The 17385-nt window shown below is 38.1% G+C and overlaps 2 protein-coding genes across 3 annotated transcripts; both read right to left on the bottom strand.

Annotated features, from left to right (window-relative positions):
- Positions 1-432: 432 nt before the first annotated feature.
- On the bottom strand, positions 433-17174 carry LOC145889159 (3-galactosyl-N-acetylglucosaminide 4-alpha-L-fucosyltransferase FUT3-like). Of its 2 annotated transcripts, XM_082980043.1 has the most exons (8): positions 16930-17174; positions 16406-16483; positions 9766-9855; positions 3617-3706; positions 2678-2758; positions 2274-2480; positions 1620-1848; positions 433-1522 (listed from the first exon to the last, which is right to left on the bottom strand). In XM_082980043.1, the coding sequence occupies exons 1-8, from the start codon at positions 17076-17078 to the stop codon at positions 953-955; spliced, it is 1494 nt and encodes a 497-aa protein (XP_082836169.1). In that variant the 5' UTR covers positions 17079-17174; the 3' UTR covers positions 433-952. The 2 variants fall into 2 exon arrangements, with proteins under 2 accessions (XP_082836169.1, XP_082836170.1); XM_082980044.1 differs by lacking the exons at positions 9766-9855; positions 16406-16483; positions 16930-17174 and adding exons at positions 4080-4157; positions 4571-4818.
- LOC145889562 (3-galactosyl-N-acetylglucosaminide 4-alpha-L-fucosyltransferase FUT3-like) lies at positions 6808-8624 on the bottom strand. Its single transcript, XM_082980540.1, has 3 exons — positions 8425-8624; positions 7769-7997; positions 6808-7671 (listed from the first exon to the last, which is right to left on the bottom strand). Exons 1-3 carry the CDS (start codon positions 8622-8624, stop codon positions 7102-7104), a joined length of 999 nt encoding a protein of 332 aa, XP_082836666.1. The 3' UTR covers positions 6808-7101.
- Positions 17175-17385: the final 211 nt, after the last annotated feature.

Raw genomic sequence — 17385 nt, forward strand, 5'->3', positions numbered from 1 at the left:
CGTGATCGGGTTTTCCACTTGGAATGGACAATTGTGTACATCAAAAACTGAGCTCGCAATTAAAGCGATGTCCATGACGTCACAAAACTGTCACAAACATCAAGATGCAGACAGGGTGTTCATACTGTTTCGACCTGTGAGGTCTGTAACTGTTAGCTGTGACACTGGGCTAGCTTTTACACTGGAAGGCACACAAATTTTCACTTTCAATGTACAGCTTCAACATTTCTTGTGCTTCCAAAGGTTATAATCAGCGATCTTAATTCTGTGGTTTGTATTTTTCTGTTAGAACCATTTTGTGGCAGCCGATGTCATATCCAATTCGCAAAGTGTTTGTAACATACCCATACTAAATTTGTTTCGTAGATGATACCAATCATAATGTTTTATTTTTTAAGACGTGAATAAACAACGATAAAGAAAATTGGCAGATTTTGTTATTTCGGAGGTTGGGTGCGATAAGGCGGAAAGATTATGATACATATGGGTGCTGCGAGTCGGGTGATTATCGAGCGATTAAAGCAAAAAAGTGTCACAAAAAAGTGTCAGTTTGCGATCAACTATCATCATCACCATTAGTCAGTTTATACCACGCAGAGGTTCCCAAATCGTATATCGTTTTGAAGTTGTTGGGCAACCACAAAAGTTTACTTGAATGCTCCAGACGATTTTTTTTTCCAAAATAAACTGCGTGTTCTTTCATGTGTTGTACTGATAAAGAAACGAATTCGTCTCTCACGAAAACTGTCAACACTATATGTATGTTGTGTAGTTATCCCTATAAGCGTTTTTGAAGTGCGTCGTTGTATAACATTTGTTGTGAACAAGTGCTCAAAGAATCCATTAAAGTTGGGAACCTCTGGAATGAATTTATCAATGACAAACAATGTGTTTTGAGCTCACTACCACCATATCGCGGAACACAATCTGAGGCTTCCTATGGTTGAGTAATTCACTGCAGACATTCCGCAGTCTCGTTGGCCACAATCCAGTGACTTATACTGGGTATGACTTTTCTAGCAAATGGCCTCTGTAACTTGTAGCAAAGTTGTTCCTCGCGAATCAGTTCGTGTTTACCGATAATTTCCTTTGTCTTCTGGTCTGGGTTAACACGCCATTCGAAGTAGTGCCGATATTCAGTTTGGTTTGCTTCCACCCGAAGCAAGTATTTCGCGAGTGCACCCGGCGAATCAAAGTCATCTGCGTGAATGTACGAACCCGCGGGAACAAGTTTGGCCACGTCGACCCTCGATGGACCCCAAATCACTGGTACACGACCCGACATAATAGCGTTGGTCCACAATTTCTCGGTCATGTAATCCTCGCAATGCACGGCGTTCTCGAAGGCCAGGTAAAACCGATAAGATTGGCGCTGTTCGCTCGGCATGTCAGCAAACTCTTGCTTGTTATTAAAACAATAACCATATCGATGAACCGGAAGGCCGGCCCTGATCAATTCTTCAACATACTGTAATCGCTGTGAAGCTCCAGGTGTAACTTCGCAGTTGCTCACAACCCACAACTGCAACGAACAGCAAACATAGAACATTCGCCAAACTCGAAAGTAAATTCTATCGAGTGATTATGTGTATAATAACTCGCAGAATATGAATACGTACGGCCGTGTTGTGTTTTTTCGCGAGGACTTCATTCAGCTCCTGGACGTCTTCAAAAAATACGTTGCGAGCCCATTCAAAATAAGACAGAAAAACGTCGGATTTGTAACGGTACGACATGGTCCAGTTTATGAAACCTCTGTCGAACCGGGGAAAACTCATTCGTCTCTCTCCCCTTCGAATGTAGCTTGGAGCCTCCACGGTGCGGAAGATGAAGACTTGGTTTGGATGTCTTGAAGAACAGAAGAGTTTCGTGTACTTAAATATGACATCCACTTATTCAAGACTTCCAACAAAACTTAAATTATTTTCTATAAATTCAAAGCTCTTCAGGTAATAATAATTGACTTGGACGACTGAAACTTTGACGCGTCAGCAACAAATTAAATTGCTTTAGTTGGTTCTTATATGTCAGGTTGCGATTGCCAGCTTAAGATATAAACAATAAACGATGATTGAATCAATTACTTTATACCACGCAGAGGTTCCCAAATGGTGCTTGAATAAATCGAATATTGTTTTTTTGTAGAAAAATATTTCAAAACTATCTGATAAAAGGGTGTGCGGGTGTGTTGGTTATAAAGCAATGGGCGGCAGAAGAAATAGACGACCATACGCGAGACGACTTCATAGTCGTTCCCACTTAGTAGGTTATACCTGTAATGATACCAAGGCATTCTTTCCTTATCAAGAGCCGTAAAGTCAAATATGACTGCACTTGCTTCAGCCAGTTTCGTGCGATTGTAGGTAATGGTACAGTTGCCTACTTTTGTTCCGTCCTGCGGCCCCCAGTCGGGTAATCCCCAAGGGTGGCGCCACATCACGATCCAATGGTGGACTTTGTTTAAAACTACCATTTTGTCGCTGCGAAAAAAATATTCTTGATAATTTTGTACGTATTTTGGCACGATGTTGCCATTTTCCACAAGCTAGTTACATGCGCATAACTGATGCCAACTATGTTTCGTAATTGCTGGTATTTGTGTGGCGTGCATATCGAGTACACCTACCTTACACTTACGAATACCTGTTGATACAGAAATATAGATATCTTCACAAACCTTTGTGGTGTAGTAAGCGGATATTCCTTCAAGTGTTTTGCCTCCATTATTCCATCTCTGATAATTTCATTTATTACATTCCTGTAGATTAAGAACATATGACATGGGCTGAGCACTTGGTTGTGTAAAAAAATTAATCAAAATGAGTTTACCCAAAATGCCAATTGTTGATTCAAAATAAAAGATAATACACTGGCGCTAATCGTTTATTACTCCCTTTCGAGTTCCCGGAATATATTGTCAATTCAATTTAATGAATCTGTTTCACTTTTGGGTCATCAATGCATTCTTAGTTATAGTGTTAGGTGGGTTTCCTCCTATATGTGGATATAACATGTTTTTGGTGACTATAAAAGGTGCGATTGATTCTTCCGGTGCGTACAATGATCCTTTCTTGTCGAAAGCCTTGGCCTTGCGCAACACAAAATTACTGTATATGGACTGGGATGCATTTATGAAGCAAGCTTCGCATTCTTAAAAATGTGAAATAATTTATGTTTGAAATCGTGGCCAAAATTTTTAACTCAGGAAGGATCATAACGTATCATTGTTTACGGATTCGATTCGTCCTTTTTCGGTTTTCGCTACGTATCGAGACAATCGGCCTTTTCGGACCGAAGACGCAACAACACAGTGGATCTGCTTGTTGTGTTTTACAGCGCCTTGAAACTACAGGCGACCCAAAGTAGACGCATTGGCGCGTGAGGTTTTGGTTCACGTCTCGCAGGATAGCTTACGTGTAGCTGCTTCCGAACGAGCATTGGGACACGAATTTCTGTAATTTCAAAGCAAATGCTTGAAGCACAAATAATTACCCTGTGTGTTTATTTGCCACATGGGACGCTTAAATTACACCAACATCTCAAAACTTTACACCCCATTGGTCCCGTTATTGTAAAATCACAAATGTTTTCAGACAAAACTGTTTATTTCACAAACTTTTGTTGTGATGCGGATGCGTTTTTCACTTCAACCCACGAGTTGTTTGTTGTCAATGATTGGTTTCCATTTGTTTCGTAAATGACATCCCTGTAGACAAAAAAGACAGAAGGCAATGATTTCCAAAGGTAAATCAGTTAAGAAATGAGCTAGGAAAACATGCTGCCAACTCCTCGCATTAGTGACTACGTTTTAAACTCATGTTGAAAAATTTGTGTCTATTTTTACCACAACAGAAAGACACATGTAACCATATATCGTGGGGGCCTAAAAAAATTAATTTTAAATTAACATTGAGGAATAGAATGTTTGTTTCAGCTATGAAACCGCGCGTATATCATCGTGTGCGCCCTTCAAAATTAAATGGCGGAAGAAAAGATAGTTATGACGCACAATTTGGAACTACTGAAATAAAGTAATGCTAAGGACTGTACAAATTTTTGTCGACTGTAAGGTTTACAACCTTTCTAGTGTTGCAGATGCAGTTAATACGTCTTCTGCTACTTCTGTTTCATCTTCGAACTTTTCGTAAATAACGTTTCTGACAGAAAAAAACAAACAAGTAAAAAAAAGCAAACAAGTAAGAAAAAAGCAAACAAGTAAGGCTGGGACTGTGGAAGTTCAGATGTGATGTGACATTCGTTTATTGACAACTTTAAAGGCTAAAGTAACATTTTCTGTTTTTAAGTAACTGTCTTGTGTTGTACACAACTACAGTACCAAGTACGTTCACATTTTAACAAAGCGACTTTTTTATAATTTTTTATATTTTTTTAATTAAAAAAAAGCCGTTAAACGTTGTTTGGACTTTTCTTATGCAGTGGTCGTCTTCTTGTGCAAGGATATATTTCGTTTAAAAAAAGCACATCAGTAGGTGCCAACAAAACCAGTTTGTTTTTGGTTTAAAGCCCAAATATGGGTGAATATTTATGTAAAGCGGATAATGAAACTTACCTTGCAACACCAAATCGAGCTGGAATCTTCCAATCCGCTGCTGCCGCGTAATAGAACACGATCAACACCCCAGTAATGAAAATGGCAGCAAAAACACTGTGTAGCAATGTTTTGTGTTTCACATCGCATAAGCTGCGTAAGGCGTACATGCGCGGAGCTTGCGTAACGGTTGGCATGAAAATCGGCTGCCAACACTCTGTAGTCAGCCAAATATACAAATGAAGGTCGACTGACTGCACACTGTTTATACACCTATAGCAGAGAAATTGTCATAAATGTCATAATTGGAGACTTGACACTTCATACATCTGCCCCTTTCCGACTACCTTGCTCATATGACTGCTGCTAGCCATCACCAAAAACATGTCACATAATATTCATGCCACCTGCGCTATTTGCTCACTCATAAAGCATACAGATTATCAATATCGCTGCAAATAAATGTGTACTTCCTTAAATATGTACATACTAACAAGCAGCAGTTAAAGTTAAAAGCATTGCAGACCTTTGTAACTAAGCAACATTGTCGTTGACCATCACCAACATTGCTAGTACTTCAGCTATATAGTCTTGACGTTTGAACAACAAACTACGTTATCCCCACAACGACAAGTCATCGTACATGACGCGCACCCTAAACCCAGGCTATATCATTTCAACCTACTGGCACGTCTGAAAAAAAAAATTTCTGGCCGTCTGTCGATTAGCTATGTAGCGCTTGCGCAATTTAACTTGCGCTGGCCGAGAAAGTAATTGAAATACCGGTGGACGTAGATGTGGAATTCCGCTACCGTTCTGTAGGCTTTTCCTTTAAGCTGTCAAGCTTTCTTGTACAGCAACACTTGTTTTATTTGTGGGAGCAGTAACTGCGCCAAGGCCTAGGATTTTGCAAAAATAATATTGACAAAGAAGGTAAAGAAAATAGTGTGACGTATTAAATATATGACGAGTCGAAAATTATTTAAAAAGCACATGGTTTATTACAATGCGTCGACTGGTTTTTGATAGTATCTTTTTTTATCTCTCGCCACAAGCCCGGGTACTTTAAAACCTTGCGTGCTAACCGTCATCACAACCCTATAAAAAAGAACATCCTGCTTTCAACAACACAAAATGAGTATAACGGTGGGTGCGCCTAACAGATTCTAAAAGCGTATCGGATGTTTGACAAAGAAGTGTATACGCTGGAATGATCCCCAATTGACTTGCTCCGCGTTTGTGATCAAAGTGAAGAAAGGCTTTAAATACGTGATCCGTGGAACCAGTGTTTTTTGTCAGCGAAATCTGCTGAAAAACTTTCAATCAGCGTAAAAATGTAGGATGTTTTGGAGTAAATTTGGGATACGGTGGTCGTTAATGTGTAGTTTTGAGGTCAAACTTCGCAACCAGCTCTCATACAGAAATTTTAAATAAACCCAATAATTTAAATCACAATAATACTGAACCTTTTTGTGTTGATAAAATACCCTGCAGCATCAGTATTGTATTGGATTTCCACCACAGTTTAGACCAACTTCTTAACTATTCTTACTGTACCGAGATTCGAATGCATGTCTTCCTGGGCAAGAATCGTGATCGGGTTTTCCACTTGGAATGGACAATTGTGTACATCAAAAACTGAGCTCGCAATTAAAGCGATGTCCATGCCACCACAAAAGTGTCACAAACATCAAGATGCAGACAGGGTGTTCATACTGTTTCGACCTGTGAGGTCTGTAGCTGTTAGCTGTGACACTGGGCTAGATTTTACACTGGAAGGCACACAAATTTCCACTTTCAATGTACATCTACAACATTTCTTGTGCTTCCATCAGCGATCTTAATTCTGTGGCTTGTATTTTTCTGTTAGAACCATTTTGTGGCAGCCGATGTCATATCCAATTCGCAAAGTGTTTGTAACATACCCATACTAAAATTGTTTCGTAGATGATACCAATCATAATGTTTTATTTTTAAAGACGTGAATAAACAACGATAAAGAAAATTGGCAAATTTTGATATTTGGGAGGTTGGGTGCGATAAGGCGGAAAGATTATGATACATATGGGTGCTGCGAGTCGGGTGATTATCGAGCGATTAAAGCAAAAAAGTGTCACAAAAAAGTGTCAGTTTGCGATCAACCAACATCATCACCATTAGTCAGTTTATACCACGCAGACGTTCCCAAATCGCATCTCGTTTTGAAGTTGTTGGGTAACCACAAAAGTTTACTTGAATGCTCTAGACCAATTTTATTTTTATTTCCAAAACAAACTGCGTGTTCTTTCATGTGTTGTACTGATAAAGAAACGAATTCGTCTCTCACGAAAACTGTCAACACTATATGTATGTTGTGTAGCTATCCCTATAAACGTTTTTGAAGTGCGTCGTTGTATAACATTTGTTATGAACAAGTGCTCAAAGAATAAATTAAAGTTGGGAACCTCTGGAATGAATTTATCATGACAAACAATGTGTTTCAAGCTCACTACCACGATTGAAAGGGAGCCATATCGTGGAGCACAATCTGAGGCTTCCTATGGTTGAGAAATTCACTGCAGACATTCCGCAGTCTCGTTGGCCACAATCCAGTGACTTATACTGGGTATGACTTTTCTAGCGAATGGCCTCTGTAACTTGTAGCAAAGTTGTTCCTCGCGAATCAGTTCGTGTTTACCGATTATTTCCTTTGTCTTCTGGTCTGGGTTAACACGCCATTCGAAGTAGTGCCGATATTCAGTTTGGTTTGCTTCCACCCGAAGCAAGTATTTCGCGAGTGCACCCGGCGAATCAAAGTCATCTGCGTGAATGTACGAACCCGCGGGAACAAGTTTGGCCACGTCGACCCTCGATGGACCCCAAATCACTGGTACACGACCCGACATAATAGCGTTAGTCCACAATTTCTCGGTCATGTAATCCTCGCAATGCACGGCGTTCTCGAAGGCCAGGTAAAACCGATAAGATTGGCGTTGTTCGCTCGGCATGTCAGCAAACTCTTGCTTGTTATTAAAACAATGACCATAGCGATGAACCGGAAGGCCGGCTCTGATCAATTCTTCAACATACTGTAATCGCTGTGAAGCTCCAGGTGTAACTTCGCAGTTGCTCACAACCCACAACTGCAACGAAGAGCAAACATAGAACATCCGCCAAACTCGAAAGTAAATTCTATCGAGTGATTATGTGAATAATAACTCGCAGAATATGAATACGTACGGCCGTGTTGTGTTTTTTCGCGAGGACTTCATTCAGCTCCTGGACATCTTCAAAAAATACGTTGCGGGCCCATTCAAAATAAGACAAAAAAACGTCGGATTTGTAACGATACGACATGGTCCAGTTTATGAAACCTCTGTCGAAATGGGGAAAACTCATTCGTTTCTCTCCCCTACGAATGTAGCTTGGAGCCTCCACGGTGCGGAAGATGAAGACTTGGTTTGGATGCCTGGGAGAACAGAAGAGTTTCGTGTACTTAAAAATGACATCCACTTATTCAAGATTTCCAACAAAACATAAATTACTTTCAATAAATTCAAAGCTCTTCTGGTAAAAATAATTGATTTGGACGACTGAAACTTTGACGCGTCAGCAACAAATTAAATTGCTTTAGTTGGTTCTTATATGTCAGGTTGCGATTGCCAGGTTAAGATATCAACAATAAACGATGATTGAATCCATTACTTTATACCACGCAGAGGTTCCCAAATGGTGCTTGATTAAATCGAATATTGTTTTTTTTTGTAGAAAAATATTTCAAAACTATTTGATAAAAGGGTGTGCGGGTGTGTTGGTTATTAAGCAATGGCCGGCAGAAGATATAGACGAACATAGGCCAGACGACTTCTTGGTCGTTCCCACTTAGTAGCTTATACCTGTAATGATACCAAGGCATTGTTTCGTTATCAAGAGCCGTAAAGTCAAATATGACTGCACTTGCTTCAGCCAGTTTCGTGCGATTGTAGGTAATGGTACAGTTGCCTACTATTGTTCCGTCCTGCGGCCCCCAGTCGGGTAATCCCCAAGGGTGTCGCCACATCACGATCCAATGGTGGTCTTTGTTTAAAACTACCATTTTGTCGCTGCAAAAAAAATATTCTTGATAATTTTGTACGTATTTTGGCACGATGTTGCCATTTTCCAAAAGCAACTTATATGCGCATAACAACTATGTTTCGTTAATTGCTGGTATTTGTGAGGCATGCATATCGAGTACACCTACCTTACACCTACGAATACCTGTTGATACAGAAATATAGATACCTTCACAAACCTTTGTGGTGTAGTAAGCGAATATTCTTTGAAGTATTTTGCCGCCATTACTCCAGCTCTGATAATTTCATTTATTACATTCCTGTAGATTAAGTATATACGACATGCTGGGCTGAGCACTTGGTTGTGTAAAAAATTGAATCAAAATGAGTTTACCCAAAATGCCAATTGTTAATTCAATATAAAAGATAATACACTGGCGCTAATCGTTTATTACTCCATTTCGAGTTCCCGGAATATATTTTCAATTCAATTTAATAAATCTGTTTCACTTTTGGGTCATCAAGGCATTCTTAGTTATAGTGTTAGGTGGGTTTCCTCCTATAGGTGGTTGTGACGTGTTTTTGGTGACTATAAAAGGTGCGATTGATTCTACCGGCGCGTACAATGATCCTTTCTTGTCGAAAGCATTGGCCTTGCGCATCGCAAAATTACTGTATATGGACTGGGATGCATTTATGAAGCAAGCTTCGCATTCGCAAAACTGTGAAATAATTAATGTTTGGAATCGTGGCCGAAATTTTTAACTCAGGAAGGATCATGACGTATCATTGTCTACGGATCCGATTCGTCCTTTTTTCGGTTTTCGCTACGCATCGAGACAATCGGCTTTTCGGGACCGAAGAAGTAACAACACAGTGGATCTGCTTGTTGTGTTTTACAGCGCCTTGAAACTACAGGCGACCCAAAGTAGACGCATTGGCGCGTGAGGTTTTGGTTCACGTCTCGCAGGATAGCTTACGTGTACCTGCTTCTGAACGAGCATTGGGACACGAATTTCTGCAATTTCAAAGCAAATGCTTGAAGCACACTTAGTTACCCTATGTGTTTATTTGCCACACGGGGCACTTAAATCACACCAACATCTCAAAACTTTACGCCCCATTGGTCCCGTTATTGTAAAATCACAAATGTTTTTAGACAAAACTGTTTATTTCACAAACTTTTGTTGTGATGCGGATGCGTTTTTCACTTCAACCCACGAGTCGTTTGTTGTCAATGATTGGTTTCCATTTGTTTCGTAAATGACATCCCTGTACACTGTAAACTGTAATGGTGGAAATTTGCACCTATGTGGGTGATACAGTTTTTTCTCCCATAGGGATGAAATACATTATATAACCCAAGGGTGGATGTTACTAAACCACCCCATGATAGTGCAATTTCCACCCTACTGGAGAGGATACTTTTCCATACCCACCCATGAAGTAGCAGTTTCCACCCTACAGCACAATACAAACACACATTTTATTGTCCAGCATCAGTTTGTATTTTTTCGATTTAGATGCATCACGACAGTTGTCTGGGATTCAATAAAATCAACAGTTCGTTTTTACTGCATAACAAACTGGCGAAACTTCAAAGTTAGTTAATTACTTTAAACACAGGTTCAGGCACTTCACTTACATTCAAATGTAAAACATATCCACACATAATGCATGAGACAATTACGTCTGGGAACTCCCAAGAAAATGAACAGCTCATTTTTGATGCATAACAAACTGGCCAAACTTCAAAGTTAGTTAATTACTTTAAACACAGGTTCAGGCACTTCACTTACATTCAAATGTAAAACATATCCACACATAATGCATGAGACAATTACGTCTGGGAACTCCCAAGAAAATGAACAGCTCATTTTTGATGCATAACAAACTGGCCAAACTTTACAGTTTGTTAATCACTTTCAACACAGGCACTTCCACTTTTACATTCAAATGTAAAATATACCCACATAACAATGACATTGTTTTGGAAATTTGCTTGGGAATGGTTACATCAAAAACCCAATAAGCAGCAATAAGTGTGGATAACCCTTGCAAGATACCACCACTGACTGATACAGCACAACCATCCACAAAAACAAAGAAGCATGTTTTATCAGCATCATACTGTAAGGTTGGATATGGTGAGATAACATCCTGCAAATATAATTTATTAATGTTTTTGCTTAAAAGGGGAAACAATTATCAATTCACTTGCCTTGTCCATTGCAAAGAAATAGGCCAAATTTTCTTTAAACAATGTTGGAATACAAAGCATCCAGAAAAAAACATCTTGATCTAAAACAACACATGATACATGTATAATCTTTTTTAACAAGCAGCACCCCATACATAAGAAGATATACTAACACTTTATAAACCAAAAACAATTCTATTAATAAACAGTTTTTTGCTCAGTAGCATGTCCACCTAAAATTTTATTCCAAGCCTCTGGAACATCACCCCAACGAATTAACTTTTTTGCCTTTCTTAGTTCCGCAGTTTGTAGAAGATTCTCAACATCAACATTTGTTATTTGCTTCATTTCTTCCAATACCTTCACAAAAACTTTTCATTTTTATATTCTAAAAATTGAAATTGCTCACCATTCTGCACAAAAACAAAATGACTGATCCTCACATATGAGTTGAAAAAGCTCACCACAAAAAAAAACTTTCCAACATAATGCTTACCCATGTCGAAAACTGTAATGCCTCGTACTCTTCAAACAATGCGCTCATGGGCAACCCTTCCAGAATTAATTTTCTCCTTGCAGAGAAAGTCCTCATAAGCCTGTCTTTGATTACAGAAAAATTAGGATTCTTCTGTTTTATTTCCTTTTTTAATACTTCTTTGTGATAATTTATGCTGAATTCATCTTCTGCACTCTAATTCTGAGTATATGTACAGAAACAATGCTAATGAAACACACTTACTTGCAAAAGAAAACATATGTTGTTAACTCACACTGTCCGAAAGCTTGCTTCTTCTCTTTTTGCTTACTGTCTCTACCACATCATCTTGCTTTCTACGCTTGTAACACTGGCCATACTTTTCTTTCATTTTGTTTCTAATAGCATCTTCAACAAGATGCCTTCTGAAATCCTTGAACTTGCCTCGCAACATGTTGAGCCAAGAAGTCTAACATAAAGATACAAATTAATACAATTTTTGTATTAACAAACGAGGGCTTACATGAAATGATCCAGTTGGTGAAAACCTGTCTCGCAGTGCTGGGTATGTTGTCACAAGAGACAAACAGACTTCTCTATACTGATTTGGCATCGGATAACTAAAAATTAAAACACAATATCAATGCACAGCACGTTTTTGCAACGAAACAAAATAATACTTACTTTGTGTATCTTCGCATATCATTAAAAATGATATTTACAATTTGCCTTCTAGTTCTACCTGGGATGATTGCCTCTTCCTCTTTTATAGAAGCAGTAACACACATCGGAAATGGTGGCAATTTATATACCAATGGCCACTTTAGTAACTCTTCCTCAATGCTGCAAGTGCTCGAAAACGACTCTTCAAATGGTGATGTAACATCACTTTCTTCTGCTGTACTTTCTGCTGTGCTAGTGCTCGGGCTTGTAGTTGGTTCCTCTGGTGATCTTGATTGTAATTTTAGTTTACTTAAATTTGGAATAATTTCTTTATTTTCCACATCTACCCAATCCTGAAATTGACTGTTAAACACTTGCAGCTGAACATTTTTTACACCAAAAGTTTTTTTCAGAACATCATGTAGATTTTCCAGTGAACTTACTGTTACAACTTTTTTTACATCTCTATAAGTCACATGAAACATTTTTGACTAGCTTCTAGAAAACCACAAAAAAAAACAATTATAAACTTTTATATAAGCAAGTGGAGGCAATAATGATTTCCGTAAGCTGCATACAGATGGCCACTGTTAGCTTACGTTTTTATGCCAAGTCATTCATGAGGGCAAATGCGATAATTGAGCTTTATATACTCATGCTTGTTAACCACATATATATCATGAGCACGACTCATTTCCATTCCAGCCTTAAAAATATGCCAGTAATTTGTGGGAAATACCTCAAAACATTGTAAATGGTCATTAAACATGGAATAATACAAATTACCAGTTATATACCATCCCTCATTAATAAGCAATATAAACTTTGTTTGCAAAAAAATAGGCTGCTCCTCGATTATGTCGATGACAAAAAAATCATTAAAACAATAGCGACAACAGTCAAATGACAAGCACCTGGTCGATTCTAAGTTAGGGTTTAGCACGCTAAAAGTATTACTGAGGAGATTAAATGCAGCAGTTGGCATAGAGTTGACACTAATATATTTAATGGATACATGACCTTTTAACATTTTGTCATTGCTTAGACAGTTCATTCCACTTTGTTCCCAGCACCTCAGTCCCTGGATACGCTTGGTTACAGTAAGGCAAATGTTTTTGAAGTTGCAAGATCTTTTCACAACCTTTTTTACCCGTTGGTGATAAGACTCAAACCTCATTGACCACAAGTGTCGTAGTGGACCAAAGCGTATAATTAATCTTGGGTAATGCAACATGAAATGAAACTTCGGTTTCAGTTTTGTTTTATCTACTTCCATAACTAGCTGATAAAAGTCAAGTATAAGTATGTCGAGTTCATTGATCCATTCTGTAGCAATTTCAGGGGCAAACACAATGTCACAAATGTTTGACAACAACTTATATAGTTTCCACACAGTACAATCCACAGAAACAAATTGGCCCAACAAAAACGGAAAAATCCTAAACAAACACCATGACTCGTGTGCATTTAGGGCACATGAAGTTCCGAGAATCCAACTAACAGGCTTGTTTTGCCTGTCATTGCTGCCAAACTGAAAGTCTTTTAATTTGTGAATAATGTCAGATCGACACAGTTTCTTTGATCTTCCAAGTTCCTCAATTATCAGGTTTAAAGTAACTGGAATAACCCCCTCCAGCATATCATGCATAATATCTGGGGGTAGGCCTAGTATGACATCAAATGATGAAAGGTTTGAAAGTATGGGTGAGCAGCTTACTCCGTATGCAGAAATTAGAGAGTTATCCTCAGCAACAGATGCAACATGTGACATATGATTTTGTGCTGTTCGCAAAGCAAACATGCTTTCATGACATTTGGACTTCACTTCATTATGAGTACACAAACAAAATCTGCAAACACGGCCACTAGAAAATGTCTTGCAAAACCCACCAATGTCATGCATGGCCAAATTGTCCCCACATATGCAAGAAACTCCACACATAAAGTGAATAGTCCGGCCATCATTTACATTAACAGTCAGACCAAACTTTTCCAAGTTTTCCATGTCTTCAGAGAATTTATGCAGAACTGGCCCATATCCCACATTCTTTATTTGTGTAGACAAGGCAACAATTAACAAATGTATATTGCTGTGATTCGAAAGATACTTTTTTTCCATATTGCAAATCGTAAAATAAAAACAGGTTAATTTATGAATACCACGGGATGTTCCAAGAGGGTTACACACTTCAATATCATCGCAATATTGTTGTATTCTCAATTTATATCGATCCCCTTTAAAATATGCATTTAGTCGAAAAGCTTCTCCATCTGTATAATCACATAATCCTACATGTGAATGCTGTAAATTTCTGGCAATACTGTCTGCAACATCACTATGGGAGATATATCTTTTTAGAGTTTCAGTAATTGGTACATACTGAAAACTTCCATTGTCCATACCCAAACTAATTTCCTTAGATTCAACCAAACCAACAGACAGGCAATAATTCCTGTAAAATGATTCATTTTTGATTTTTTTACATAACGTTTGATGTTGGTCAGCCAGAAAATGCTTGATAGAAGTTAAAGGACTCTCAGTATGGAACTGACAAACAAATTGTGCAACATCAGTCATAATGTCTAAAGACACAGTTACTGGCAAAACGTGCTTTTCGCGCAGCTTTAAAAACAGTGACATAAAAGAGTCATCAAATTGAAATTCGGGAAGAGCCTCCTCACATACTTCTTCATCCTTTCGCTTTACAGTTAATAAATTTGCATTAGGATTATTATTGGTCTCACCACAATCAATCAAGTCATTTAAACATTTATGTGATTTGTACAAATGCACACGGTACGATTCATAAGATGTGTACGTCCTGTTGCAGTTCTCCAATGTACATTTAAAACGATCGGTGAAACCTTCATGCAAATGGCTGCTTCGAAGATGTTTTAAGTGAAGCTTAAATGAACTTTGTACCACATCACATCCTGGGTAAGGGCACTTTAGCATGGTCGTCTTGTACACACTTTACCAACTTAAATTTTTATATATTTTTTCAAGAAAATTAGAAGTATCTGCTAAAAGTATTTCGTACAAATTAGGGCTACTTACCACACAAAATATAAGGGCCAGTTTTTCAACCAAAAAACTTGTCCAACACTTCCAGGTCTACAAATAACAAACCACTCCTGTATAACTGAAATATTTTGCAACAACACGTGCAGGCGACGCAGGACGCAATCAATAAAGAGATCAGTTAACAAGTAACATGCCACAAAGACAAAGTAGTTCCCACGTGTACAACTACAAATTGTTTGATATATATTTAATCGATTCGAGTATTCTTCAAAAGTATTTCAACAATATATTAATTTGGATTGAAAATAACTTAAAACGATTCAAGAATTATGCAGCAGAGAAATAATTTCATAATTCCTTTTTTGCCAATATTCATCCGCCGCGTCACGTGTTATGGCACAAGTTCTGCGGTGCGCAGTTAAATCGTCCTCTGCTAAAACACACTCTTTATTGATACAGTTGTTGTATTAATTTTATTTTTGCTTGAAGATACTGCTAAAACACTCTCTTTAATTAACTTTTGCATATCCGCCTCCTTCCACTAGTTACTACCAAATAAACTTGTGGTGTTACCACAGAGCAATAATTCCCAACCTTTTTTCAGGAAACCCTATTTTTTAAATTCTATAATGCAAAATTATCGCGCAGAAGCATAAAAGTCAGTTTGACGTAACAAACACTTAAAAAACTACAAAGCATCCATATTCACAAGTCCTAATACACAATTTTTTGCTTTACTTGCAATAAGCGACCCAACTTTGAGTCGCGACTCACAGATGAGGAAACACCGCTATGGAGGAAGTTGTAAACGATTTAGCCTAAATCAAAAATTCTGAGTGTAGGTGGTTGCCACAAACGGAAACATAGCGTGGATTTTAGTGCACTTTCGTTTCTATCATAAAAAAATTTAAAATGGATGTTCGCCTCCTATCTGAGGTGGAATCAAAAGATTTATCCTTTGGTCATGATCGAAAAAGGTAGATTATTAATTTTTCACCTACATAGGGTTGTAAATTGTACTTTCCACCCATGCGTAGGGTGGGTAATTTTCCACCCTACCGAATTTTCCACCTTTACGCTTTACAGTGTAGACAAAAAAGACAGAAGGCAATGATTTTCAAAGTTAAATCATGCAGTTAAGAAACGATCTAGGAAAACATGCTGCCATCTCGTCGCATTAGTGACTACGTTTAAACTCATGTTGAAAAAATTGTGTCTATTTGTACCACAACAGAAAGACACATGTAACCATATATCGTGATGTGTGGGCCTAAAAAAATTAATTTTAAATTAACATTGAGGAATAGAATGTTTTTTCAGCTATGAAACCGCGCGTATATTATCGTGTGCGCCCTTCAAAATTAAATGGCGCAAGAATTTATGACGCACAATTTGTAACTACTGAAATAAAGTAATGCGAAGGACTGTACAAATTTTTGTCGACTGTAAGGTTTACAACCTTTCTAGTGTTGCAGATGCAGTTAATTCGTCTTCTGCTACTTCTGTTTTATCTTCGAACTTTTCGTAAATAACGTTTCTGACAAAATAAAAAGCAAATGTAAGGCTGGGACTGTGGAAATTATTCGGTTGTGATGTGACATTCGTTTATTGACAACTTTGAAGGTTAAAGTAACATTTTCTGTTTTTTAAGTAACTGTCTTGTGTTGTACACAACTACAGTACCAAGTACGTTCACATTTTAACAAAGAGACATTTTTATATTTTTTTATATTTTTTGATTAAAAAAAAGCCGTTAAACGTTGTATGGACGCAGTACCCTCAACCCAAAAACATGCGGTATCGCTTTGTGTAAATTTGTTTATTGGCAACTTTAACGCCTACAGGGATACTTGCTCATTTGATGTAACGGTGCGTTGAGCGCATCAGTATTAAGTATATATCAAGGCATGCAAAACCTGTTTGTTTTTGGTTTGAAGCCCAGATATGGGTGAATATTGATGTAGAACGGATAATGAAACTTACCTTGCGACACCAAATCGAGTTGGACTCTTCCAATCGACTGCTGCCGCGTAAAAGAACACAATCAACACCCCAGTAATGAAAATGGCAGCAAAAACACTGTGTAGCAGTGTTTTGTGTTTCACGTCGCATAAGCTGCGTAAGATGTACATGCGTGTGGAGCTTGCGTAACGGTTGGCATGAAAATCGACTTCCAACACCCTGCAGTCAGCCAAATATAAAAATTTAAGTCGACTGACTGCACACTGTTTAAAAACCTATGGCAGGAAAATTGTTATAAATTTGCTATTTGAAAGAAATTCGGTAAACAAAAAACAATCCAAGCTGCGCAGTTTTCTATTCGTCGTCTCTCTTTGAATATGTTACACGCAACTAAAATTGTGCGCATGTATCCAATGATGAATTTCAATAATGTTAGTGTGTTCTAAACGAGAAGACATAGCATCTTATTTCGCATTT

This window comes from Ascidia mentula, chromosome 2 (genome assembly GCF_947561715.1).
Source record: "Ascidia mentula chromosome 2, kaAscMent1.1, whole genome shotgun sequence".
NCBI classification, from domain to species: domain Eukaryota; kingdom Metazoa; phylum Chordata; class Ascidiacea; order Phlebobranchia; family Ascidiidae; genus Ascidia; species Ascidia mentula.